Source organism: Pezoporus flaviventris, unplaced genomic scaffold, assembly GCF_033815535.1.
Source record: "Pezoporus flaviventris isolate CSIRO_AGI_PZ_B2104156 unplaced genomic scaffold, CSIRO_AGI_Pfla_v1 ptg000072l, whole genome shotgun sequence".
Taxonomy (NCBI): Eukaryota; Metazoa; Chordata; class Aves; order Psittaciformes; family Psittacidae; genus Pezoporus; species Pezoporus flaviventris.
In genome coordinates, this window is record NW_026892620.1 from 4091838 (window position 1) to 4119634 (window position 27797).

At 41.9% G+C, this 27797-nt stretch overlaps 1 protein-coding gene and 1 long non-coding RNA gene across 3 annotated transcripts in view; one reads left to right on the forward strand and one right to left on the reverse strand.

Annotated features, from left to right (window-relative positions):
* The window catches only part of LOC133279257 (uncharacterized), a 38882-nt gene extending 16743 nt beyond the window's left edge, over positions 1-22139 (forward strand). Inside the window, exons 2-6 of one of the 2 annotated variants that reach the window (XR_009746827.1) lie at positions 7718-7900; positions 15809-15928; positions 18690-18824; positions 20225-20353; positions 21986-22139. This is a non-coding gene — a long non-coding RNA (uncharacterized LOC133279257). The remainder of the gene's footprint in view (positions 1-7717; positions 7901-15808; positions 15929-18689; positions 18825-20224; positions 20354-21985) is intronic. The other variant, XR_009746826.1, reaches the window with a different exon arrangement.
* Positions 1-27797, reverse strand: part of COL4A2 (collagen type IV alpha 2 chain) — a 145810-nt gene that overhangs the window by 14991 nt on the left and 103022 nt on the right. The window contains exons 14-34 of the mRNA XM_061472775.1: positions 26937-26981; positions 25721-25783; positions 24927-24971; positions 22522-22575; positions 22214-22280; positions 20779-20880; positions 20222-20377; positions 19121-19213; positions 18625-18791; positions 15767-15839; positions 15564-15670; positions 14329-14530; positions 13527-13586; positions 12700-12762; positions 7774-7881; positions 6963-7184; positions 5252-5413; positions 4496-4666; positions 3237-3380; positions 1879-2004; positions 1360-1541 (exon numbers count right to left, since the gene is read on the reverse strand). Of these exons, the coding sequence (XP_061328759.1) occupies positions 1360-1541; positions 1879-2004; positions 3237-3380; positions 4496-4666; positions 5252-5413; positions 6963-7184; positions 7774-7881; positions 12700-12762; positions 13527-13586; positions 14329-14530; positions 15564-15670; positions 15767-15839; positions 18625-18791; positions 19121-19213; positions 20222-20377; positions 20779-20880; positions 22214-22280; positions 22522-22575; positions 24927-24971; positions 25721-25783; positions 26937-26981 (2412 nt within the window). The remainder of the gene's footprint in view (positions 1-1359; positions 1542-1878; positions 2005-3236; positions 3381-4495; positions 4667-5251; positions 5414-6962; positions 7185-7773; positions 7882-12699; positions 12763-13526; positions 13587-14328; positions 14531-15563; positions 15671-15766; positions 15840-18624; positions 18792-19120; positions 19214-20221; positions 20378-20778; positions 20881-22213; positions 22281-22521; positions 22576-24926; positions 24972-25720; positions 25784-26936; positions 26982-27797) is intronic.

Below are 27797 nucleotides of genomic sequence, written 5' to 3' on the forward strand. Positions count from 1 at the left end.
GATATATTCAACTTTCTAGGCAGCGCAGTTTGGAAATATTGAAAAAAGGTTATCAAATTTACCGGTTTTGAGTTTCTGAAGTCCTTCATGGAGAGTAATTTGGCTGAAGTCAGTTTAACCGAATCAGTACAAAACCAATGGACAAATTATATTTGTAAAGCCTTAAGTCTGAAATCGAGAACATCCTATTGCACATATATATTAGTGAGTCCTTGTGCTGATTTTGGCTGGGGTAGAGTTAATTTTCTTCACAGTAGCTAGTATGGCTTTAGATTTGTGCTGGAAACTGTGTTGGTAACAGAGAGATGTTTGAATTACTGCTGAACAGTGTTTACACAGAGTCAAGGCCTTTTCTGCCTCTCAGTGCACCAGTGAGCAGGCTGGGGGTGCACAAGAGGCTGGGAGGAACACAGCCAGGTCAGCTGATCCCAACTGACCACAGGAGTATCCCAGACTATATGGCATCATGCTCAGCATGTAAAGCTGGGGGAAGGTTGGGCAGGGGGCCACCGCTGGGCATTGGATGGCTGGTGGTGAGCATTTGTATCACTCGTATTTCTTGGGTTTTATTACTTTCTCGTTATTTTCCTTTTCATAACTATTATTATAATAATGATTATATTTCAATTATTAATCTGTTCTTAAACCCATGAGTTTTCTCACTTTACCCTTCCAATGCTCTTCCCTCATTCCACTTTGGGAGAAGTGAGTGAGCAGCTCTGCGGTGCTTAGTTGCCAGGTGGGGTATACCACAAGAGTCCTGCAGACCTTGGTTAGGAAGAAGTCCTACTGAAATCTAAGGGCAATGCTACCTGAGAAAGGAACATAGGTTTTGGCTCTCTTAAATAAATGATGTGTGTGAGTCTACTGTCAGGCGTTTTGGAAGAGTCTATTTCTTCCACTGTAACTTATTTTGCATCCAAAGTGAACCACAGTGAATTATCCTCTAGGAGCTGAGATTCTTAGACTCTTTTACTGTTAGATGAGTGACAGTGAATTATTTTTGGCAGTGGTACCATAAGTCCCAGGAGAAAGGGAAGAGCACGCTCAGCATGCGAAAAATTTTACCAACAGCTACAGCAACAGTTAGGTCTGCAAGGACCTAGAAGGAACTGTGCAGGTCCTCATTGACAGCTGGCACCTGAAATTTGGATGTCTCCCAATAGAAGAGAAAGGACTCTGCCTGATGAACACTGGAGGGACCAAGCAAAAATATTTGGCCTATTTATTAAATTTTTATTGCATTTTTATCTTTTCATTGTAGCTGTTCAGCACCGTGTCAAGGGGTGAAAGCCACTCCCTAGAGAAGCTGCATGGCAGCACAAGGACACCTTTATTCCCTCATGGGCATGAACTCACCCTGATTCCTGTAGTGCCAGGGAAGCCTCTGATGCCAGGAGAGCCGGCTGGACCTGGATACCCTTTCAGACCTGTCAGCCCTTTCGCGCCAATGTCTCCTTTCACACCAGCCACATAGCTGGGATGCCCAGGGGACCCTGGAGTTCCTGTCTTTCCGGGAACACCAGGCATTCCCTTGCTACCTGCAGGCAAAAAAGAAGAAAAATAGAAAAGATGTAAACTATTAAAGCTGAGAAAGGCTAAGATGCAGTTGCTTGTAAGAAGCTTTCAAAACATGTCACCATAATGCATTAGTACAAAAAGGAGGCACACACACACAGCATAACCCCACAGAGCTTTCCTTGGCTTAAAACACAGTAAAAGGCAGCCAGGAGCTCAGCTTCTGCTGTCAGAGACTTTGCTGGGAGGGTCTGCAGCACAGTGGAACAATGAGTGGGGTATATTTAATATGGTAACTGAGAAAAGACACCAACCAATAATCCTGAACGTACTTGGGTTCTTTTTGCTGTGACCACTGACCTTTTAAGCCAAAGAATCCCTTTGTGCCCCTTTCTCCAACATCTCCTTTTTCACCTTTAACTTCCATCATCATGCTGGGCTTGAGCTTTGGGGGTTCTCCTGGGGGTCCTTGATCCCCACGGTCACCTAAGGGGTGAAAAACCAACCATGTAACATAAAGCTAGTCAGTGGCACTGCGGTGGAAAAAGTGAGCAGAAGAGTAAATTTAGCAAAAAGGGTTTAATAGATAATTTTGCAGAAACTAAGGAAAATCCACGCTGTATTGACCTATCGCAATACGACGTGGCATCAGCACAGTCAAGCATTAAAAACTCCACGAAAACTGAGTTAAACTTTTGTACATGCAGTCCTGGGAAGTTGGACCCAAACTCCTTTGTGATAGATAATTAACCTCTCAGCAGTTAAGTATCATATGTTTATAAGAAACCAAAAAGCACACTGGAGAATGCACAGAAAAGTAGGTTAGTTCCAGTGAAAGGGAAACTCTCAGTCAAAATGCCTTGGGCAAAAGAAAGTGTTTGGGTTTGTTACCAGTTATTTTGTTCCTTTTCTTGATTTGAAGGTTACTGGTGACAACAGTAAATAATATTCTGAATAAAGGACCCGGAGAAGCTGACTGCATGATTGTCTTTAGTTCTTTGTGGGCTGGCAGAGACAGGCCATCCATCCAGACTTGTCTCCTATGATCATACACTGTCTTATAGTTCTTCACCAAGAAGTATATTTACACTTCTCTTCACAGTGGCTGTTTTCACACTTGCCTTTTGCTCATACCTCCCCTGAATTGCTGGGAGCATTGTTTTGCAACGTTTAAATTGCAGACTAGATTTTCTTAAGTACCTATCTCAGGGTCCCTGGAAAGAATATTTTGGTGCTGTGGTAAAGCACACAAAGAAAAGAGGACTCAGTTACACTTTTCATTTCACTGATGATGATATCAGCTGAAACTTTACTGAATTTTAACTACTTAATTGCTTGTTTTTCTGAGTATTTAAGTACCTTTACAGTGCAACTGGAGAAAATCTGAATCTTCCCCCCATCTCCCCCCCCAAACACCTTACTCTTCCTGAGAAAAGGCTCTGTTAAGCTCTGCATATGCCCAGAGGTGCCACCATCTGAGCTCAGCTGAATAATGAGATGTCTGTCTCCAACCTTAAATGTGTAAAGATTCACAAAGAAGTAACCTTTCCCTGAGCCTAAAACTCAGGCCTCTCACCAGAGGCCCATGTGTGAAATAGGTCAGGAATGTCTGAGCTAAATTTATGATGTGAAAAATGTCTTTGTTGTCTTTGTGTCCTTGTAAAATTGTTCTCCAGATGTGAAAAGCAAACACACTGGTACCACCCATAAGCAAATACCTTTAAAACCACGTGCTCCTTGTGAGCCTTTATCACCCTGAGCCCCCAGTGGGCCAAATTCTCCTTTGATTCCCTTGATGCCTGGTCTTCCTTTTAGGCCTGTCATTCCTTTGAAACCATCAATGCCAGGTGAACCTCTTTCACCTTTAAAGAAAGAAAGGGAAGAGAACTGTTACCTCACTCAGATTTCTTCAAACTAAGCATCACATGACTAGAGTGGTGTAAAAACTGTGCAGCAGTATCTATTTTTGGGTGCCTTGATATCTAGGTCAATCTGCAGCTCTGGGTCAGGCACCCAAGTTAGAGAGGAGCAGGGGCCCATTGAACTGCCCCAACTGGCCAGGAGGAGATGTTGTAGAGACGATCAGAACTTAGTGTCTTCTAAAAGTTCAACCCCTCTCCTACATGTGAGCTAGAGAAAGGTACCTAGTTCCATACAAGGTTTTTAGTCAGCCTCTTCTTCTACATGAAGAGACACAAATCTTGGGTTTAGGACTGGCTGGCCCTTTCTCACTACGAAATCCCACACTCTTTTTCTCCAAACAAGAGGATGCTGTTTTACACAGGGCATGCTAACATATAGATCTTAATTCCTCTCAAATGAGAGGTGATCAGTACTCCAGAGTTGTATTAGGGAAAAAACCTTATCTTTCCAACTGGTGAAATTTTAACATGCATTTATAGGCATGTCCCCCTCCTTTCCCCACCTTTGACTGGGCTTCACATAGAGTTCAATACTGTTGAAAATCCCTGTAATCCCTGTGAAATGTAGACAACTTGCATTATACATAGCATTTTTGGGACTGGCAGGTGAAAATCTCACCTTCTTGATACGCAAGATTAGTATCCTGGTAAAAGTCAACATTGAGGTCTTGTGTCTGGCATTGCTCAGTATAAAACAGCTAGCTTTAAAAAACTTCAAAGCAAAGGTTTGGGTAAAATCTCTGATTTCACTGACAGCCAAAGGGACTGGGACAAGAGAAAGACTTCTGGACAGAGAACTGAGTAAATACTGTGCAATTTTTAAAAGGAGAAGTAAAACAGCCAGTTCCCTTCTGAGTAGGGCTGCATGTCAGAAGCTAGCATTTTGCCAAGCACAACACAGGAGATAACAGTGATTTTGGAATATATTAGGCACATGATCCTAATTCTTCCATTTTAAAAAGAGGTAGCCCAGCAGAGAAGGTATCTTGTTCATCTCAGCACAGAACTGGTTTAGGCAACACTACTTTTTTTCAAAGCAGCTGTGCAGAGCTCACCTTTGTCTCCTGGAAAACCATCCATTCCACTTATGCCAGGGGGACCAATCACACCAGGCACACCTTGTAATCCTGGATAACCTGTTTCGCCTTTGTCACCAGACAGACCTTTCATGCCCACAGGGCCAGGAAAACCTTGCTCACCATCTTCTCCCCTAGCACCAGGTGGACCTGCCATGTGAACATGCGAATAGGGAGATTAAAAAGTGTTTGGACATACATGATGATTTTCATACAAGGCAGCTCAAGGAGGAGAAAACTGCTGTCCTACCAGCTTTGTGTTGAGGGGAGAACATTAGCACTTTTTTCACACAAGGACTGTAGACATGATTACAAAGACAAAGCAGATCCTCAATACAAACCACACTCGCTGCCAGCTTAGTCCTGCACCCACTCCCAACAGGACCTTTCCCTCCTTTTTTTAGGAATTAAGCATTTCTTCCATAACTACTCCCTCCTTTGGTAGCTCCATTCTCCCAGTCTGCCACCAGCAAGCTCTGACCTGGCTTGGTAGGTGGCTGTACAACTAAAAGCAGCAGCTCTGCCAGCAAGGATCGTCACCCCTACTTCCACCTCTGATACCAGTACAATTTTCAGACACATTGTCTACATCATTACTGCCATTTCTCTGGCTGGGAATAAAAGCACGGCATGTGCCACAATCCCAAGCTTAACTTTCTGCTGTGGAAACCATACAGTTGTCCTGCCACACAAAACTGTCAGCAGGAGGGACACAGGACAGCAATACTTCCTCACCAATAGGTCCTCGAGAACCAGGCCCGCCATCTGGCCCAGGGTTTCCTGGTGGCCCTGGGAATCCACGTGTTCCCGGAGTTCCCGGCAATCCCATCAAACCAGGGAGACCTTGTGGCCCTGGCTCTCCTTTGGATCCTGGCAAACCTGGGATACCATCCGCTCCTAAAATATCATAATCATGCATTAGAGAGTATAAATATCTAGAGAGCTTATTATCACCACTTCTGTGTATACACTAGTCTTTCAGGGTTTTTCCTCTGAAACTTCAGTGAGAGCAGGGAAAGCAAATTAAAAGACTACTCATTAGTTTTAAAATAATTCACATTACCAATACTGATCTCAGTACTTGTATTGGAAAGGTTGACTGGCTCTTTCATAATGGAAACAATCTGGCACTGGGCGGATAATGATGGGGCAGGTCTTTTCCACTTTTAACCCCAGTAATTCTGTAATTCCTGATCTCTCTCTTTATCACATATATCTTTTTAAGAATCAAATTAAGCAGCTGACTGAACCACTGAAATATGTTCTGTATCTTTTCTAAAATGTGATAGGCACGAATCAGAATATTTGAGGCAGGTTCTGTTTTGGGGTTATTGTTCAGAAATCTTCAAGTAAGGTCACTACAAGGCACTGCTACAAGATTCGTACAAATTCTTATGCAAAAAGGTCTTGACATGACTTAGTGCACTTGGTGAAAATTTACATCTCTACAAGGTAAGAACAAAGGGGGTATCCAAGATTTAAAAGCTAATTCCTGCTTTGTATTCAGATTGGAAATGCAGAAGCACAGAAGACCTCAAGAGTAAATGGCACTTAACATCCAGGCTGAGTGGATCTGCTTCTCTTTATTCAGGTTTTACATCAGTGTGGGTCCATTGCCTTGACTTAAGTGTGCTTTTATAACTAATGTCACATAACTTGGGTTTTCTCAACAACAGAATACAAGCTTTACCTCTTTGTTCTGAGGGGCTAGTAGTATAAGTGGCATAGATGATATAAAGGAAGCACTAGCCACTTCATGTAAAACTAAAAACCCACATCATATACAAAAAATTCACTACTTTTCTTTTAGAGTCATTCTTTCAGAACTGTAAAATAAATCAAGAAGAGACAAACTACTAATACTTTTTCTTTTATCCATACTTACTTTTTGTTATTGCTGAAAATTTAGTTCTACAGAAATGCTTAGGAAGAAGGTACAAAGGCACACAATTTTCTTTCCCTTTCAATTCATGTTTTACCTTGAGTTTCTTCCCCTTTTCAGAGTGATGTTTTCTGCCTTTTTTTAAATTTGCCAAGTGCCACAGAGCTGTCTTCATCTTTTTTTTTCACACTGTGGCTCTACTGAAGGTGAAACCAGTTCTCTTCACTTCAAACAACTTATGTAAGATGACGCTCTTCTTTGTATTGAAAATCATAAGAAAAGTCTCCCAAACTGGCACCTGTGATAGACATCCTTGCTTTGAGCTAGTCACACAATTACTACTCTTTTTGCCACTCCCACAACAGGGCAAGGGGGTAATCAGCATATTGGTAACACCTGATGGTGAAGGGATGGGAGATCATCAGTCACTGGGATTTGATACTGGGGTCATCAGTACCTCCAACACATCCTAAGACAGTCTCTTACTACTCTCACATTCCTATAATTTGCCTTCATTTATACCATACTCTTACTTAAGCATTTCTTTATTTGAAGTAGTTTTACCTCTAACTCCTGGTACTCCTTGATCTCCTGGCAAGCCTTTCAACCCGGGGAAACCAGGAAGCCCAACATCCCCTCGAGAACCTGCTGCAGCACCTAAAGCATCACCAGGTAACCCCTTCAGTCCTGTGGCTCCTGGAGCACCAGATTTTCCTGTGAGGCCTGGGTGTCCCTGAAGTCCAGGTAGACCGTTTGGGCCCCTGTCTCCCCTGGGCCCAGTAAAACCTACAAATAAAACAGGGAGTAGGCATCACAGGGTTCACTATAAATGTTGGAGTTCAAATCACAGAGGCACCGTTACAACACCTTTTATATTACTGCAATTTCCCCTAGTCCTTAGCAGAAACATGCAGAATAAAAGTGTTTTTATATATATACACATACATGCTTTTAAACTACGTAGCATTTATAAGAACATTCGACCAAATGTGGAAATGGGCAGTTATATAGAAATACTAATACTAGTGTTTTCCTACTTTCTGCATCATCATTCTGAGTATATTCCATTTGGAATCTGAAATATCTTGTTACTGAATTTATTTCTGTGTGAATTTCATGGACTTTTACTGACACATTCACAATTTTGCACTATTAAGCAGATTTTAAAAGGCTGGTGTTTGTGTTACTTTTCATCATTACAGAAGTTGCAGGAAACCCTTTTGGATTTGAAAAATAGCGGTTTTGTATAACAGTTTCTTGTTTGAACATGGAAGGGAAGATAAATAAAAATGTATCTGGAACCAAGTTTCGTGTTCCAGTAACTGTAGTGAAGAGGTCAAAAGTATATAAAGAATGACAAGTTATTTCAAGATACCTGGAGGACCTGGTAAACCTTCTCGACCTGGATCACCTCGTGTACCATTTAGCCCTGGGAATCCCATGGGACCTGGATCACCTGGGAATCCTCTTGCACCTTTCACACCTAAATTATATGAAAGAAAGTAAGAAATTGTTTCTGAACAAACAAACCAGAAATGAGCATATAATATAAGAAAAGGTAGTGGTAAATATCACCATGATGTGTTTCTGGATGCAAAGATGAAACTTTTTTTAATTTAATGGGACTATATCATAGCTCTTTAGCAGTATTCATGATCCAAAGACATGGCCAAAAATCTAGGCTGAGTGCTCTTACAAACATGGATTAACCTGACTTAAAGACTAATGATATGGAGACTACCAGATGAAAATGACTAGGCTCATAGACTTTTAATACTTTGTAAATTAAGACTTTTATCTTGAAGTCAAAAGGCAATGTCAAAGAAGAATGCTCAACAGAAACAGGCTCAGATGAGATGCTGTAGGAGAAACAAATTTTTCCCTTCCTGGCTAACACGACAAGATCACAGAACAAGAGCAGAATGGTTTAGATAACCACAAAACAGAAATGTAAGGCTAAAGATTAGATCTAATCGTCCTGGAAACAGGATACAAATTAACTACACTACTTACTATATTTATGACAGTACAGATGTATAGTTTTGGTAGTAAAAGCAGGTGCCCTGAAAAAGTGTTTCTCTGGCACTGAACTCATATTCATACCGAGTTACCTCCTGACAAGTAAAATTAGACCTCACTTCCTTGTACTGTAGTATTTGACATTTGGGTAAGGACAAATATTACTGTTTCTCAACATCTGAACACTTGCAAGCATTGCAAGTGATACTTAAGTTTGTAAATTTTTTTATTTTTGCAATAGTTTTACTACATAGAATCATAGAATCATTAGGGTTGGAAAGGACCTTAAGATCATCTAGTTCCAACCATCCTGCCATAAGCAGGGACACCTCACATTAAACATCTCACCCAAGGCTTTGTCCAACCTGGCCCTGAACGCTGCCAGGGATGGAGCATTCACAACCTCCCTGGGCAACCCATTCCAGTGCCTCACCACCCTAACAAGAAACAATTTCCTTCTTATATCCAATCTAAACTTCCCCTGTTTAAGTTTTAACCCATTACCCCTTGTGCTATCACTACAGTCCTTGATGAACAGTCTCTCTCCAGCATCCCTATAGGCCCCCTTCAGATACTGGAAGGCTGCTATGAGGTCTCCATGCAGCCTTCTCTTCTCCAGGCTGAACAGCACCAACTTTCTCAGCCTCTCTTCATACAGGAGGTGCTCCAGTCCCCTGATCATCCTTGTGGCCCTTCTCTGGACTTGTTCCAACAGTTCCATGTCCTTTTTATGTTGAGGACACCAGAACTGCACAAAATACTCCAGGTGAGGTCTCACGAGAGCAGAGTAGAGGGGCAGGATCACCTCCTTTGACCTGCTGGTCACGCTCCTTTTGATGCAGCCCAGGATACGGTTGGCTTTCTGGGCTGTGAGCGCACACTGAAGCCGGCTTATGTTCATTTTCTCATCAACCAACACCCCCAAGTCCTTCTCCGCAGGGCTGCTCTGAATCTCTTCTCTGCCCAACCTGTAGCCCTGCCTGGGATTGCTCTGACCCAGGTGCAGGACCTTGCACTTGGCATGGTTAAACTTCATGAGGTTGGCATCAGCCCACCTCACAAGCATGTCAAGGTCCCTCTGGATGGCATTCCTTCCCTCCAGCCTATCAACCGAACCACACAGCTTGGTGTCATTGGCAAACTTGCTGAGGGCGCACTCAATCCCACTGTCCGTGTCACCGACGAGGATGTTGAACAAGACCGGTCCCAACACCGATCCCTGAGGGACACCACTCGTTACTGGTCTCCAGCCAGACATTGAGCCATTGACCACAACTCTGCGTGCGGGCATCCAGCCAGTTCTTTGTCCACCAAGTAGTCCACCTTTCAAATCCCATCACAGAAGGCCACCAAATTGGTCAGGCAGGATTTCCCCTTAGTGAAGCCATGCTGGCTGTCACCAAGCACCTTGTTGTTTTTCATGTGCCTTAGCATTCTTTCCAGGATAATCTGCCCCAAGATTTTGCCAGGCACAGAGGTGAGACTGACTGGTCTGTAATTCCCTGGGTCATCCATTTTCCCCTTCTTGAAAATGGGGGTTATCTTTCCCTTTTTCCAGTCGTTGGGAATTCATTGTATTCCAAGATCAAGATTATTTGGTAAAGCTCCTTCTTTGAAAATAATTCCTGTGGAATGCTTTGTTTCCCTACCCTCCTGAGCTCCTCAAAAGTTCCCAGCTCAGGCTTGAAGGTCAACAACATGCTTTAACATTTTAAATGTTGTTGCTTAGTATCACCATGAATTACAACTCATTTCTTTCTACACTGAAAGCAAATTTCTCTCTATCTTTGAGAAACCAAAGAAAACATCACTTGAATTTTGATACTTTTTTTCCACTTCAGTTTTCTGAATTTCCATTATTTAACTATAATTTTTGCAGTTCTAGCTGTTATTTGTAGAGGGGAGAGGAAAACCTTTAAAAAGACCACAATTAAGGTGCACATAAACAGCCAATGCAGCATGAATAGCATTTTCCCAGAGCCATACAGGACTATTGTTCTCTCCCTTATATGAACAATAACTTCTCAGAAAGCAATTGAAAGGAAAAATCCTAGGCTTTCAGGTCTCAGTGAAAAATTCTAATGTACCTCTTACAGAAATAGCATCGTAGTCCTGTTTCCCATGTGTAATAACTGACTTCATTCATTCTGTTCAGTATTGCACTAATTAAAAAGCCATTCTAGAGAAAGAAGGCAGCAGATAGAGAATGCAACTACTGCTTACTGCATATTTCAGTAACTCATTATGCAGTGTTAGCTGCTGTTAACATGTTATGCCAAACAGTAGTAGGAAAAGGTTTTTATTTTAGACCAGTGTTTAGTTTGCAAGCTCTTCAGCTGTACATTCAAAACAGAAAACTTGAACATTTTATTCCACAGCGGTCACGTAGGTCTTGAGACTACTGAATAACAAGGATGTAAATTAGGGTGGGCTCTCTATGTTGCCAGGAATTTTAAAGGAACACAAGGACATGAGGGTGTGAGACTATAAAGATGACTCCTTGCTTGATATACTGGGTGCCATTAGCACCTTGTACACTGAGAGACTTGACTGCCTATAGCAGAGCTCCATCCTGGCTGAAAAGAAGTCAGGAAATCTTGTGGATAAAACCACATCACTCTAAGGAGACAATGAAAATAGTGTAAAGGAGGTGTTGGTGCTTTTGAGTCAATCCAGAGAATGTGGGTAGGAATACTGACCCAGGAAACTAGATTGACACATACATGGCAACAAGAAGCTGTGAAAAGTTGTAAAATGTGTCCTGTTCCCAATGGGTTGCCAGCTTCAGGACTCACTCAGGCTGAAAGGTGGCTATAAACAGAGTTCTGCCCTGGGCTCAGCTAGGGGCCTTTTCCAGTTTTTGGAGGAAAGGAAGGGAAAACAAATCTTAAAATTTCTAGAACATAAAAGCTGACAGACAGAGATTTGTTAAAGAGCTAACCAAAAGTACAAAATATAGACCACATGAAAACAGTGTCACTTGTTTTACAACAGTCTTACAGCTAGGAGTTAAATCTGGCTGTATTCACTGAAATAAAAACCATATGAATGAAAGAATAAACAAATCATCAAAGCAAAAAAAGAAGAAAAAAATTACAAAGATGGCAAAGAAAGCAACCTTCAGAAGCATTGATCCTAACAATAAAGTAAGGCATTAAGGACTAAGGAAACATAGGTTGGAGATACACATCATCTTTGAACAGAGATCAAATGTTCCCTTTTAGAATCCATTAGTCTGTGATAAATCGATCCATCAATCCATGCACTCCATAATAAACCTTATGCTGGAAAAAACCCCCAAACACTTGACATAGCCCATATCTCTGACATTGGCTAAAGCATGGAGGCACAAGAATAGCTGCATCAAGAATTTTACATTTACCAAGCTCTGAAAGACCCAGTTATAGTTTCTGTCAGTACTTTTACCAGCTGGTCATGAGAAGGTTTTACTGAAAAATAGCTTTATTGCTTTGGCTGGGAGTACATAAGCTTATAGGAACATAAGCTTATAGGAACTACCAGTGACGGTTCCCTCTTCAAGGTCAATAGTTACGACTAATCAGCATCCTTGTCTGTGTTTCTCTCAATTCCATCTCGCACAGTCCTTCAGACCCTGTCCCCTGCACCATTTCCTCTTTCTTTTGGAAAGAGGTGTGGAACCCTCAGTGCTGGGGAGGCCCAGGATTGCCAGATGGTCCCTCTGGGCTAGGACAGACCAGCTCTGCAAGAAAGGTATGCGTGGCTACAGACAGTGCAACTGCATTGCTTCAGACAACCTGGCCCATTACACTGAGCTGCATTAAATATTTCAGGCTCACACTCACTGAAGGTGCTCTGTATATCACAAGAGGAGGACTATTAAGAAGGATCTGCCACAGCTCTCCACTGCAACCTTTTATCAACCTGCTCCCAAAGGACAGGAATTTCCGTGCGATGTGTCCAGTCAGCTCTGGGAGACCTCAGTATATTTTCTACCTATCAGCCTGTAGACTCCTTCTGTACACCTTCACTTACTTGCAGTGGAGGATAGCAAATGGGCTGTCCTTTCTGTCTTCATTTGTTAATGGCTGACGCTCATTAGCAAAGGCAGAATTAGCTCAGGAACTGTGCAGCCACCTGGGCTTCAAGCTGCTTAGGTCTCTCTGCTGGCTTTAAGTTAACATTGTCCTCCTTTGTAATTTCTAAAACTCACTGCCTCCTAAGGTTCAACTTTAATTGATCTGGCAAGATCTTCCTCAAAACATAATACATGTGCAAAAGAAAGGTGAAAGCAAAATGTTACCTGTGGCTCCTGGCAGTCCTGGATTGCCTCGGGATCCCTGTGGCGGCCTCACACAGCCTGCACCTGAAAGCAAAGAGGGCTGGTTAGTCACACTGTATGTGCTCATACGTTGCCACTCATCAACTCTGTGCCTGCAGTTGAGACAACATCATTAAAGCAGGTGAATTAAATTAACAGGCAAAACCCTAATATTAAAAAATATTTTATTCTTCATTAAAAAAAAAAAAAAATTGGTCATGGGTGGCATTTTCAGGAGAGCACTAAAGGTGCTCTTCTGCCTACTTCCCAGGGGCTATGGTGGCTTGCTCCAGTTAGACTGGTATGGGAAGGGTAATCAAACCTCATGGATGACTATTTTTCAGAATAAGAGAGAAACTTTGTTTCCCTGTGGGCAATTTAGACTCCTGAAGCAATCAGATAAATTTTGGTACAAATGAAGGTGTTTTTTATTTATATGTCAAGTTGTACTGAAAACCTTCACTCAAAGCTCTTTAAAAAAAATGGTTTAAATTTTCTTGGGCATCTAATTTTTGGGACTGTTGTTATAGAGTGCATGGCAACCATAATTTTGTCACAATAAACACTCAGGAGCAATGAAATAAAGAATTTCTGAATTGCACAGCTAAAACTGCAATACTTTTAGAATATGTTCAATTTAATTAAATTACTTTAAAGCTATGTACAGTATGTGCATGGTTATTTGTGACCTGAAGTTCAAATACTTTACAAATAAGAACATCCAAAACAATCACCAGAAAGAATCAAGCCATAAGAGCAGCATAAGACTAAATTTTAAAATATAATCAAGCAGTTTGTACGTACAGTACCTGACCATATTGGCTCAGTTCCATCTCCTCTAGAAAAGTCTTCAGTGACCTGCCCACAGTCTATGAGCAAAGAATGGTAAAGGGCAGTTATTATTTAAGAGAAAAACTGTGCTCTCAATTCCAACCAAAATGCCTATTACAACATCAGATAATGTATTCACTTATACATACATACAAGACAAACTATTTGTTATAACATAGTGGAACTCTCTATCCATGTATTAATTCAATCCAGGCCTGAAAGCTAACCCTGTCAGAGTTAGGAGGCTACATGTCTCATGCACTGTTTAGGGTTGGCAGGTGCCTGCCTTGGCTTGAATATTTTGCCAAGCATTTCAAAGTTGAGCAATAAAACCATGAGCCTGAGCTGTTGTGAATGTACCCCTGTCATTCTTATGCTGGAAGTTGCAGAGATACTATCAAGAGCTCTGAAGGATGGATATATGATTTTCTCTGGTCAGGTAAAAGATTATGTTGGATGGGGAAGACCAAAGAAAACCACCTGTGAGTACTCCAATAGCTGGATATTGCTCCATTGCCACCAAATGCTTGAAATCTGAAAGATGTTACTTGCTGGCACTAGCGCATTCATACTATTTCAATACCTGACACAAAACTACTGGGACTTTTGAAGTATTTACTTCTTTAATATTTCTGAACAACTAATACAAGCAATATCTTCTTACCCCCCCCCCCCCCCCAAATGCTACCTTTTCAACAATGTGCTGTACAGAGGCTTCACACAGTTCAGTAATGATCTCCCATGGCTCTGATGTAAAACACTGCGATTGATGCCTCTTACCGAGTTGGCCAGGCTCTCCTGGCAGACCGGGCAGACCTGGAGGTCCTGGGCTTCCATCTTGTCCATGGTCACCTGGAGGACCCCGGTACCCTTTTGGACCAGGAAATCCTTCACCTGGCAGGCCTGCTTCTCCTGGAAAGCCCTTTGGGCCTAATTCACCTGGATAACCAGGATCGCCAGGGAAACCTCTGACAGCATCACCCTGAGGGAAGTGAGTGGATGTGGTCACTCCTGACTTTGCTGAGAAACAAAAAAACTCAAACAGTTGAACCACGCCCGTGACCAACATAAGCAGTAAGTCCCCGGATGTTGCATCCCAGCTCTTTAAATCAACACTGCAACTAAAATATTTTTTAAATAACCTGATTTTAATTTAAACCCCATGTCAGAAAAGGCATGAGAGAAGCACTCTTAGAGGAAGCATTCCCCTGAAAATGTTGGCCCATGAATGGCACTTGGGCAATATGAATGAATCACTGCTGTGGAGTGGCTTACTGCCCTTTCCGAAAAGCTGCAAGTGGATTTTGGGGAATCCACATGCATTGCTAGATTTGTTCTGGTGTGGCATTTACTTCTGAGACCTTGAGAAAAGCTGATATAAAACTGTGCCCAAATGGGGGCATATTTTTAATTTTTCTGTTACTTTACTGATATTTCTATGCTACTGAATCTAACAAACATCACTAGAAAATATTTCAATCCTCAAAGTAATATAAAATACTCTCTTTAGTGGTAGTAAAAAGCATTGTAGTCCAGATTGGATGATATGGCTTATCTTCAAATAATGCATAAGAGCAGTTAGCTAGGTGAGGTGCTATCAAGCATATATATGATGACACAACCTACATTTTGAGACTGTAAAGTTGTAGTAAATTTTACTTTTCTTTAACTCAGTTGTAACAAAACTACTGAAGTTCAGTCACACAGAATCTCTCCTAGACAATGCTAGAAGGAGTCACTAATGAACCACTATTTATCACAAATAACAAGCTGGCCTAAATGGGTCATACACTACTATGTAGTTGGGCAAGTAAAATGGAAATAAAAGTGAAAGATTGTTCCAAAAACCCTGAGAGTAAACCTGATCTTGAATATATCAATAACCAGCAAAGCCAGTCTAGTTGTGTGCATCATTATCTGTGAGAGAAGGATAGCTTGTTGCTCATAACCCCTCAGAATTAAATGCATTTGTAATTGAGTGTGGTGGAAATGGTTTAGCTGTACTTGCTGCTCACCGGAAAGCCAGGCTGTCCTGGTAAACCATCTAATCCATCTCTGCCTGGAAAGCCATCTCCACCTCTGATACCAGGCAGCCCGGGATCTCCTCGAATTCCTTTGGTGCCTAAAGAAGACCTTCCATTGTGAGATCAATCTCTCATGAAAGGTATAAATAGTAGCAAAATACAGGTGATATCAGTTGTTTTGTTTTTTACCCTACCTTTAGTAGTTATGTATAAAGAATCTCCCTTTTCTCCTTTAGGACCAGGAAATCCATGTTGACCCGAGAAACCCTGGTGTTACATGCAATGAAATAAAGAAGAAACAGAACCACTTAAATCAGAAAAGCTTCTGTAAATTATTTCTTCTTTAGTAATCCCATGTACGTGCCTGAATGTTTATTAATATGCTTTAACTAGGACCAAGGTCTTTGTGGCACGGTAGGGGAGCTTCTGCATGTGTACAGCACTGGGAGAGCTGTGGCTTTTCATGACCTGCAGTCCTGCAGATGACTGCAGCTGCAGAACTGCATTGGAGAATACTCAAAACATTACTATCTCACTACATGGGATGAAGGACTGAGTGGCCAGTAGGCATCAAGTGGAATTAAGCCATTCCACTTGATGCCTACTCATCCAGGTTGAGCAAGTTGTTAGTTTGCCCTCTCCAAAGTGCATATGTCAGTGGACTTTATTGCAGCTTCAGACATTCAGCAACATGATGGCAATCCATGTTTGCACAGAAACCCTGACAAAACAAAGCTCCCTGCAAAACAAAACAGAACACAATCCAGAAGCAAAACAGATCCTCACCAACACCACTGCATTGGCTCCACGCCCAGTGCTTGGACTTCTCTGTTCTAGGACACTCTTTCTCCAAACCCTAGCTGACTCAAATCCAGTCTCACAAGAGGCCTTGGCTTAACCAAACAAGTTAATCACACTATGCACAGTGTATTACCATTATTCCTCCACTTGCCTTCTCCCTCTTCCCTTTGAGTATTGGATAAGGAAGATCATGAGGGGAGAGGAGGGGCAGGAGTAAGGAGAGAGCGGCAGGCATGAGGGGAGGTTGAGAGGGGCAGTCATGAAGGGAGCTTGAGAGGGGCAGGTGTCAGGGGACCTCAAGAGGGGCAGACATGAGGAGAGCTTGTGAGGGGCAGGCGTGAGGAGCAGGTGTGAGGGCAGCTCGTGAGGGGCAGGCGTGAGGGGAGCTTGTGAGGGGCAGGCGTGAGGGGAGCTCATGAGGGGCAGGCGTGAGGGGAGCTTGTGAGGAGCAGGTGTGAGGGAAGCTCAAGAGTGGCAGACAAGAGGGCAGCTTGTGAGGGGCAGGCATGAGGGGAGCTTGTGAGGGGCAGGCATGAGGGGAGCTTGTGAGGGGAAGGCATGAGGGGAGCTTGTGAGGGGCAGTTGTGAGGGGGAGGTGTGAGGGAGCAGGAGGGATGGCCTTCAGGGTTGAGGGGAGATCATGAGGGGAGATCATGAGGGGAGAGCAGGGGTGGCTGTGGGCCATGAGGGGAGAGCGTGAGGGGAGATGAAGGATAGCTGTGAGGGGTAGGGTTGGCAGCTATAGAGTAGGCCACTATGGCGGGTGGGGGGTAGATGAGGCGTTCCTGTGAGTGGAGATCATGAGGGGCAGCCATGAGGGGAGATGAGTTTGCCCTCAGTGACATGGTTTAGTGGTGGGCTGAGCAGCTCTGCATAGCAGTTGGACCTGATGATCTTAGAGGTCTTTTCCAACCTGGTTGATTCTATGATTCTACAGTAAATTACTCAGTTTTAACCATTAAAGAAAATGCTGTAAGCAACTCTTTGGCATCATGGAAACAACACTGTTATATTGACCTGCAATTCTCCCTGCCCACCACTACAAAAGAGGACAGCTTCATAGCTGGCAGTGGATTGTGATTCACAACACTATTATAGGGCTGAAAAGTAGCATCATCTTTAGATGTTCAGAAGAGCCTAAAGCACTAAATGAAAACATTATGTTTGCTCTGACATCTTTGTATAAACAAAATCAGTTTTGGGTCAGATTTACAAGAATTTTATTCTAAAACCTTGAGAGATGTGATTTCCTGAAGTCAGTTCTGACGGCAAGGAACCACAATGCAATTGGCATACCACACAGTACAGCACCTCTCAGTGTAAGTAACAAACAAATGATTATAAGCAAAGCTCTTTTCTTGGGGTTATTGAATACTGGTTTTTAGGAAGACTTAATGTATTGTAAACAGGAACCTTGCATTTCATCATTTTGATATAGTGTCTTATTAACAACCATAAGTTACTACTGGAATTAGAATCATAGAATCATAGAATAGTTAGGGTTGGAAAGGACCTTAAGATTATCTAGTTCCACCCTCCCTGCAATGGGCAGGGACACCTCACACTAAACCATATCACCCAAGGCCTCGTCCAACCTGGCCTTGAACACTGTCAGGGATGGAGCATTCACAACCTCCCCGGGCAACCTATTCCAGTGCCTCACCACCCTCACAGGAAAGAATTTCCTCCTTAGATCCAATCTAAACTTCCCCTGTTTAAGTTTTAACCCATTACCCCTTGTCCTGTTACTACAGTCTCTAATGAAGAGTCCCTCCCCAGCATCCCTATAGCCCCCCTTCAGATACTGGAAGGCTGCTCTGAGGTCTCCACGCAGCCTTCTCTTCTACAGGCTGAACAGCCCCAACTTTCTCAGCCTAAATTATTACCCTTCCAGATGGTCAGGTCTTACTCAGTAGTACAGTAGCATAGTTTAAATGGGAAGTGGACCTTGGATTATGTGGAAATCTTTCACTTTTCCTAAAACTGCATATTCTGACTTCCATCCTAGCAATTCTTTGCTTTCAGTATTTTGTAGATAGCAATCTGAAAGCAATTGAAGTGGCATGGAAAGAAAGAAATCATACTTGTTAGCATTTTTCCATGGAGAATAGCCTGGGTTTTTTCTTGTGTGGTTTTGGATTGTTTTTTGGTGTGTTTTTTTTTTCTTTTGTTTGTTTATTTTTTGGAGGTTTTGTTTGTTTGTTTTGTAGTAAGCATTTAAAGCAATGCAATAAAGTGGTAATTATCTCACTTTTGCTCCAGGGTAGCCAGGAATACCGTGTGGTCCTTGATCACCAGGTTCTCCTTTCCTCCCAGGCTGGCCAGGAGTTCCTGGAAAGCCAGGAGGGCCAGGGGGACCAGTAGAGCCCCTTCTCCTTTCCTCATCCAAAAGGCATGTACTGCAATCTCCTTCTTCACCTAAGGAAAGGATTGGAAAGAGAAGAAAGAATGGTCTGTCACTACGAAATGGATGTTCAGCTATATCCATCTTATATATAGACTTGAGAATACTTGAGTAGTTTCTGAAATACTTGAGAGAAATACTTCCTCTTTTTTTTGGTTTGTTTTTTTGTTACAAGAAGCTAACATAATGCTTCCTTGCGTTAGCCCCAGATCAAATTCACCAGTCCACAAGCACGTCATAGCTCTATAAACTCAGACTGAATACAACAGGAGCTTTACATAGTGCTGCTTACAACAGCATCTGTTACCTGTTATCATAACATCTGTTATTTGTTGTAACTTACCTTTAGGTCCTTTTTGTCCTCTTGGCCCAGGGAAACCTTGTATGCCAAATCTACCTGGCGTCCCCTCCTGTCCTTTTAATCCAAAGAGAGGACCTATAAATCAAATAAAAATAGCAATTGATGTAGTGTAGATTTACTTTTATTCCCTTTCCTTCCTGTTCCTTTGAGCTGCACTGCATCTGCCCTTTTCTGTTCTCCCTAATGGAGTTTACTGTCTAACCCAGCCTGTTATTATCTACCCCTTACTCTCTTCCTCTCTACCTCTTCTCACAGCTCCCCACACACTTTCTTAGCTACTTCCATCTGCAGTGGCAGATGATCCTTGCCATTCTTTGCTCTTTCTCACCTTGAATTCCTTGAGCTTCTCTCAGCACTTTGCAGTACCACAGGCTGCCTGCACTGGATCACCTCTTGCACATCATTTTCTCTACTCCTGCTCTTGCACTGCAGTGTTGTGCTTTTCACACCACAATCTCAGTCAGAAGCGGCCTCTGGAGGTCACCTGGTCCAACCCTCTGCTCAAAGCAGGGCCAACCTCAAAGCTGCAGCAAGTTGCTCAGGACCCTGTCCAGCTAAGTACTGAGTATCTCCTAAGATGGAGAGTCTACAGTCTCTCTGAGCAACCTGTTCAGTGTCTGACCACTCTCATGGTGAAAAAGGTTTTCCTAAGCAGAACTTCCTTTGTTGCAGCTTGTCACCATTGCTTCTTGCCCTGTTGCTGTGTTCCTTAGTGAAGCATTTGGTTTCATTTTCCCAATGACCTCCTGAGAGGTAGGGGAAAGTAGCAGCAAGATTCCCCTTAGCTTTCTTTTCTCCAGGATAAAGAAGAAATTCAGCTCTCTCAGACACTCCTTGACACTCATATCTCGCCCCCAGCCCCAAACAGACCTTTTCTTTCAAATTTCACCAGGAATGTCTAAAACTGATAGAAACCTTTCCTTCATTGAAGAGCACACAACACCTCTTCCCTGTGTGTCCTTCCTGCCAAACATTTCATTTTATTTCCTCCATCTACTTTATCACTTTGCCTTGCCAACCACTGTCTTTAAAATAAGCACAGATGTTCCTCTGAGTTCTCGTCATCTCTCTTTATGCACTTACCAGGGGCTCCAGCAGGACCAGGTGGACCACGGAGTCCTGGTGTGCCATGTTTACCCGGAAAGCCGGGTGGGCCTGCCTGATAAGCAGGAGATCCTGATTCACCTTTTTCACCTTTCGGTCCCATTTCTCCAGGTAAGCCTGGCTTATCCCCATCCGCTGGAATAGAAACAGGGAAGAAGTTCAAAACAATTTCTTAACAACAGTGCTCAAGGAGCTGTAATGGAGCAGAAGGGAAAGTTCATGCAACTGCATCTAGCATGCAAGGAAAAATGGAGATATTTAGCATAGAGTAAAAATGGTAACTGCACTTCTCACTTGAGCAAATCTATAGGAGTTACTGAAGCAAGCTTCCATCATCATCTCCAGTTGTTTTGTCAGAGCTCCATCAAGGCTGGAGGAAAATGCTTCTCTGGTTTTTTGTCCCAGCAGTTAGTTATCTACCACTCTGCACTGCATGATCCACAGTCCACACATAAATTCCCCACATCCCTGACCATGTATCAGTTGAAACTGGCTATAAAGTTAAGCTGTTGGAACATCTGTTGATGGGATATTACCATCAGAAAATCCAGGAAGACCAGGAGGTCCATGATCTCCCTCTTCTCCTGGGTCTCCCTGTAGTCCAGAAACACCTGGAAAGCCTGGGTCACCTCTTACACCTGAAAGACATCCCCGTTCCACAAACCACATGTTAGTGTGATGCCATTTGTGACCCATAAATGCCAACTTGTGTCACACTGCAAATTACTCAGTTCTTAAAAAGTAAAGATTAGGAAATTCAAAGACTTTAGAATATTAGAGTTTGCACTTGTTTCTTAAAGATAGTTTCAGAAATGCAAAAACGTGCCACCTCATGCTGCCTAGGCTGAATAAAGAAATGAATTTGAGAGATTTCTGTAAAGCCCAAATATATCTGGGAGCTGAACATGGCCTGTGACAGGAAGAAGAACATCTCTCAGCTCTTACTAATATGCTGCTAGAGCTAAATTGCTCCTGAGAAGCACAGAAGACCAGCTCTCTATGATATATGAGCTTTGGGCTTTCCTCTGTTCCCCAGGAGATAAAGCATCTGCCTGGGCCTGGCTATTGCCGGTAGGGAGGTATCATGCTCTTGTCATAGGTCAATGACACTAGAGGACATATGGTGTGTCAGCCCTTTACCTGTTTCCTCCTCTCCCTACACAGTCTTTCCTGATCCTAAAAGCCTGTCAGGGTGTTTGATTTGAACAATATTTTGGGCCTCTTGCTCCCATTCACTGGGAGAAAGGGAACCACTCATTGTTAGGCTCTCTGGCTTTCTTCAACAAGATCAGAAAACTCAGTGGTATAAGGACAAAGGCTGGGACAATGGTCTATGATCATCTTTGTTGTTTGCTGGCACCTTCCCTGAAATAGTTTTCATCTTGGCAAACTGGTATCACCTTGTATGTGTTTCTAGTCTGGCAAGCCATGACTTTGTGGGACATCTGACAGTGGGTGCTACAAATTTAGTGGAAAGGTCACAAAATCAATTTGTTGGAAAAAAAATCCTCTTCTATTGTTTTTAATGTTGATTTTTGGTTTGGTTTGGGTTTCTTTTTTTGTGTTTTTTTTTTTTTTTTCATTTCTAAATACTAGACTATAAGAATGGTCTCTGCTGTACTGCCATTGCTGCACTTTATCCAGAGTCTCTGAAACAGGATACAGAAGACAGACTCTCCCATTCTTCCTTTCACTGGACAACAGTCACAGGCTTTTTTGCTTGTTTCTTCTTTCTGGACACAGGAATGCATGGATGCCTTTTGATCAGCAATCCAGCTTCAGCAGGACAAAGAAGCCACCTGCCTGCAGAGCAGTGATCAGAGCACTCTCTTGGAAGGCAATTATACCTTCTGGGACAGTTCAGCAAACCAGTCTTTTAAGGAGTCGAATCCTCAAAATTTCATGCTTTTGATCTATGTATAAGGTAGTAAAATGCAGCTAAGATAAGCAATCTAAGCAAAGAAGATGTACCTTTCCTTGGGATGTGGGAAGGAAGATAGGAATCTGGTCCTGGAAGACCAATGTCGCCTGGCTCCCCCTGTTAACAGAAACTGAAGTATCACATCTAAGCACATTATTCTAGAGAGTTCCTTTTAAAATGCCCAGGAAACCCAAAGAAACAAACTGACATGACCTTTCAGAAATCTCTGAGATTTCAAGTTAACGAACTACATAACTGGTTCTACAATGATGAGAAACACAATTGTTATTACATGACAGAAAAGCAAGCAAAATCACATTTGCTTTATTGCTCCTGGCAAATGAGAATAAAGCAGTACCTTGCCTCCCCGAGGACCATAGACACCTGGTGGACCATCAAATCCTGGAAAACCCTGTAATACACATAAAAATAATTGACTTTTCCTTATCAGAGAGAGAATAAAATTACTTGCTTCCTCTGATGTTAGTGTTAAAACTATGCAACAGAGAGGAGCGATTTGTTTCCCTGTGGTCTGGTAATTTGGGTAATACCATTAAGTTTTCTGTTTTGATGTTACACGTCTTGGACCAAGCCTAACTCCCATCAAAGGCCAGAGGGACCTACTGTGGCGCAGGCTCTGTCACCCGTGGCAGTGGTGCAGATGGAAGGAGCACCTACATTCACGCTGTCCCATGGAGGCTGAAGTAATGGGGAAGCAGAAAGGGGATCCCTTCCATGCCAGCTGACCCTGAGACACATGGGTCAGGCAGCCAGAACACACCAACCTGCTGCAAGAAGACTAAATGAGTCTGAATCATTAGGAGTGGACATATTTTACATGGAATGTAAACAGTGAACAGTGAAACAGCACTGAAGTGCACAGGTCCCTTTTACTGTTTTCCAGGCAGCTGGAGCCTGTTTGGCCGAAGAGGGATTTCCTGGCTGAATGAGAAGAACTCAGGACCAGCCCTGAGGTGCCTTCATCCAATTCTCCCACTCCTGGAGCATGCTGTACCTCAAAGAAAATTTTTCATCCCCGCCTCAGCAAATGTTGTAATACTTAAGGTCCCGCCCACTTCATTCTTTTAAAAGTCTTGAAATCCGAAGCACGTGAATTAAAACACATGTAGTAAAGCACAGTACCTCCTACATGAGAGACTATTTCAGCTGCTGGAGTACACAGAGCAAAGTGCAGATTTCAGTGATGTTGATATAAAAGAGGTGATCTCTTCTGTGTGCCTTACTTGGCTCTTTGACAACTTTTGTTGACTATAGAAAATGTTCATATGTACTCTGGAAAAAGGCTAGTGTTTAAAAGGTAAACTCTTAGAAAACAGTGGCCAGATCATCAACAGATACCAATTAACACAGTTTTACTGAAGCCAATAGATTTGTATAATTCATACTAGTTAGATTAGAAACCAGTTTATTTAAAATTCCGTACCTCCCAAATTTCACAGAGCTTGAATATTAGTAAGTCACTCTATAAGTCACTTATGCAGTTTTAAAGCATTATAATACCACAGCTGACAGAAAGATGATCTTGAGGTCCTTTCCAACCCAAACCATTCTGTGATTCTATGGGTCTATGTCACAAATTAAACTGCATGCTTCAAAGTCCTTTCCATAATGGCAACTGTACATCAGACCATGAAGAAAGGAGTCTCTTCACTCAGGTGTAAAATCTCTACACTAGGTGGAGCTGGCGGACTTAAAGTGAAACCAGCAACTTCCTAATTAAACGCAGCTTCATCTGTGCGCAGGCAGACTTAACCAACCTTCCTTCTTTCTTAAGAATCAAATCACTCAAAAAGCAACAAAAAGATGGTTGTTGTGAACAGCACATCGAGTAGGCTGTCCCGTCTTATACACGTTATACACTGATACTCCATCAAAAGAAATGTATCTTCTGCTAAAAATGTTGCCAAGATTCACCCTCAGGAAGGGGAAGTCCCTGACCATTCCTGACTGGAGTATGAGCCTATGTTAAGGTCAATCAATGGGCTTTAATGGGGTTTGCACCAGCCTCTCCACGTATGTATTACTGATAGCATATTCCCTTCCACACCAACAGGTTTTGTGACTGGACCAAATAGCTGTTATTTTTCATATTTCATGTACTTTCATGTCCCATGTGCTTCATGTTGTAATTGTTATGCCTTGGTGGCAGGACAAATCCTTACACAACTAAGTATGGAGAAACATGGAAAAGTCATGCATTTGAGTACACCACAGCTATTTGAATACCTCATGGAAGTGATTTCTAAGGTTGACGGAGGAAGCCTTTTTCTGACACCAAACAGAAAATATGAGCTCTTCTCTGTCTGACAGAATGCTACTTTAAATGTTTGGTTGTGTTTCCATGGAGACAGAGATTTACCTGGTACTTTTATCATTTTTCTTCTCTTATTTCTCTTCTTCTTTTGTGATATATAAGTCTAACCATAATGCCCAACGCTATTCAAAACAGTAAGTTTCTGCATGTCGGAATAAAATTACAGAAATCATGGTCACAGTAATGGGAACAATGAAAATGACACCTCCCTGTTGTGCTCTTAAAACAAACTTTAATTATAGGACCATGTTTTTTTTCACTGATGAGAAAAAGAACTGACCCAAAACTACAATGATGGTTGAATCCAGATGATATTTGTTAGGCTACAGCTGGTGTAATTACAGGCAGGGTTTGTCCTCTACAGTTTACTTTTTAGACAGATTGTCTACATATGTGTTAGAAACAACAGTCTGGTATGAGATACTCACTCTTTCTCCACCAAGTCCTGGAAAACCATTGATGCCAGGCAGTCCCTATGAAGGCACAATAAAAGTAGCATAATAAAGTATCATCCTAACATCCTAATGGTGAAGAACCATTATTATTCCTGAGATAGAATAAATCTGACAGCTTGAAACTGCAACACTAACAGTCAGAGTTCAGATGCTTTTCCAATAATATTCATGTATGGTGCAAACAGAGGAGGTCTGAAATCTAATCTGGTATTTGATTTTTATCTCTTAATCAATACATTGTAAATTGACCATGAAGATTTTAAAAATGGCTGAGATTTTTTTTCAAATACGTGCTCAGTACTGTTTTCACACTGTTTAAACATTTTAGAAACACTGCCCCCTGCCAAAGCGTCCACTGATGCTACAAGGTAGTAGTATTTAAGCTATTTTTTTTTTCTGGGGTCACAAGTAACCAGAACCAAACTTGTGTTTGTCAGCCATTGTCTGAAGAGACCTAAGACGGAAACAGTGGAGTAGAGTCTGTGCTGAGGACCAGCACAGTAGCTCTGGCTAGTGAGCACAGCTTTAGGTATAAGAAATACACAAGGCTTCCCAAAGATGGTATAGGCATACCTGTGAGGCCCAGAGAGGCCTCTTCCCACTATAATTTCAAAATGACCTTTTTGCTTTCCTGTATCAGGCACCTGGTGGGCTGAAGAACTATCATTTCTATAGTTTGTTAATCTGTGTTTTGCTCCTGAAGGCAAAGTCTCAGCTTGGACTTGCAAATTCATCTGGGTGAATTTTACCTTTAATGAGTGACTCACCCTTTGTCCTGGGAAGCCTATTACCCCTTCTTCACCTTTTTCAGGGACATGAAGAAGTACACCCTAGGAAACATTACAAATTAGTTTAATGTATTTCTTCATTATATGCAAAAAAAATGTAAGACTGTTTTATGGAAGCTAAACAGGAAAAAAACATTATTGTAACACATGGAGGATCTAATAATAGCTGCATGTGAAAGAACTGTTGTCCTTAAAATTAAGTGTAACATGCTTGCTTCATTACAATAGCAGGAGCAGGCCGTTAGGGAGAAGACAGGGTTTCCCTCCTATCACCTCTTTATTTTTTCTGTTGCTGCAACTCTAAAAGAAGAGCCAAAGCAATTATTCAGCTATACAACTAATCAAGCAACTCAGCTGATGCCCAAACTGTAGCTTGAGAGAGCTATTTGGCAAACATAGTCATGCTGCTGTCCATTCTAGAAAGAAAAAAAAAAAAAAAAGGAAGAAACACATACTCCCTTTTGCTACATCAGCATAAAATCTACAGTTTTGCTAATGCAGCTGACAAAATTCTACATGTGTAAAATCTGACCAACAGCTGAAGAACTGGCTAGCAACTGCACATGGAGGGCATCAGGGCTCACACTGTGACCTTCTCCCACAACCTTGCGGAGAAGCTAACCAGATCATCTGAGAAAATAAAGATTTGCAGAATGCTCAGTGGGGCATCCTTAATTGGTAAAGACTGTATTTTAAACCACTCTGGGAAGTAAAAAGGCACCATTCAGTGGCAAAGCTATTTAGATAGTCTAGAGATTGCAACTGAATAAGTTAACTAAACCACATTCAGTCAAGCCTGGTTGACAGATCTAAATGATACAGCAACACATGGGATTACTGTCCACTTACTCAACAGACTTACTGACCACTGATTCCAAAAGTCTGTATGTGGTAGAGAGTAGACTGAAAAGGATTGAGATAATTTCTGTATATGCTTATTTAATGAAATTTAGTGGAATTTTTAAACATAGCTAAAGTTAAAAAGTGCTTGAGGGAAAATCTTATTTTGGTAAACCAGTAAGAGAATGACTGATTGCACTGTGGAGTTTATTACATGTCATATTCAGCTTTGCTAAAGCATCAGAAATGGTGTCTCTGCTTATGCTGCTCCATATCTATACTGCACCATTTCAATGAAGAATGCACCAGCAGTAACGCAGATGTTATTTGTTTTCTTCTTCTCCCATTGACTTACTGGAATTCCAGCTTCCCCTTTTTGTCCAGGGTCTCCTCTTTCACCCTAACAATAAAGAAAAAGTATTCAGGTATGTTAGGCATTCCCCTTTACATTTCAATGACTTTTCTAAAACACAAAGTGACAAATGTTTATCAAGAGTGAAAAAGTACCACTCCTGTCCTGTTCTTTATCCATACACTTGTCATATGAAATGCATTTTTTCACAAGAAATTTTTAAAATTTGCTCTTTAAAAAAATATTTGATTTTTTTTTCTGAAAAGTTTTCTAGAAATGTGAACACCTCAGGGGCTTCCCAGGCTTATTCATGAGATGTCTGGGTGGTGAGTGCCTGAGTATCGCCTATAAATAAATGCATATTCTTCCATTTTTACCTGCCAATTATCTATTAATTGTCTCATCAGAAGTAAGAATTCCTGTTAGGATCAGACAAATCATAGCCTAAAGTCTGCTCACTATATTGATCATGTATCCACTGAATATAAAGACTCTCTAAGAAGTAGCTCATATGCAGACATTTCTGCTTAGTCATGAAAATTCCAACATATGCATTACTTAATGCAGACTGCAGACCATCAAAAGCATTTTTAGATTTTTCAGTGTCATAACAATTTACTTATCTTACTGAAGAAATTCCATGAGCCAAATGAACTTTCTAGCTTCAAATTTGAGATGAAAAACTACTGGTCTGGTTCTCATACACACACAGGGTATGAGAAACTCTTCTGCCAGCAAGAAGTAATAGATAAGAATAAGATACATCTTGCTGTTGAGGATTTCTCCAATATGTATGAATAAGCCTCAATTCTAAGTATACAAATCACTGCATCACACAGATAAGCTATGAACACAGTAATTCAG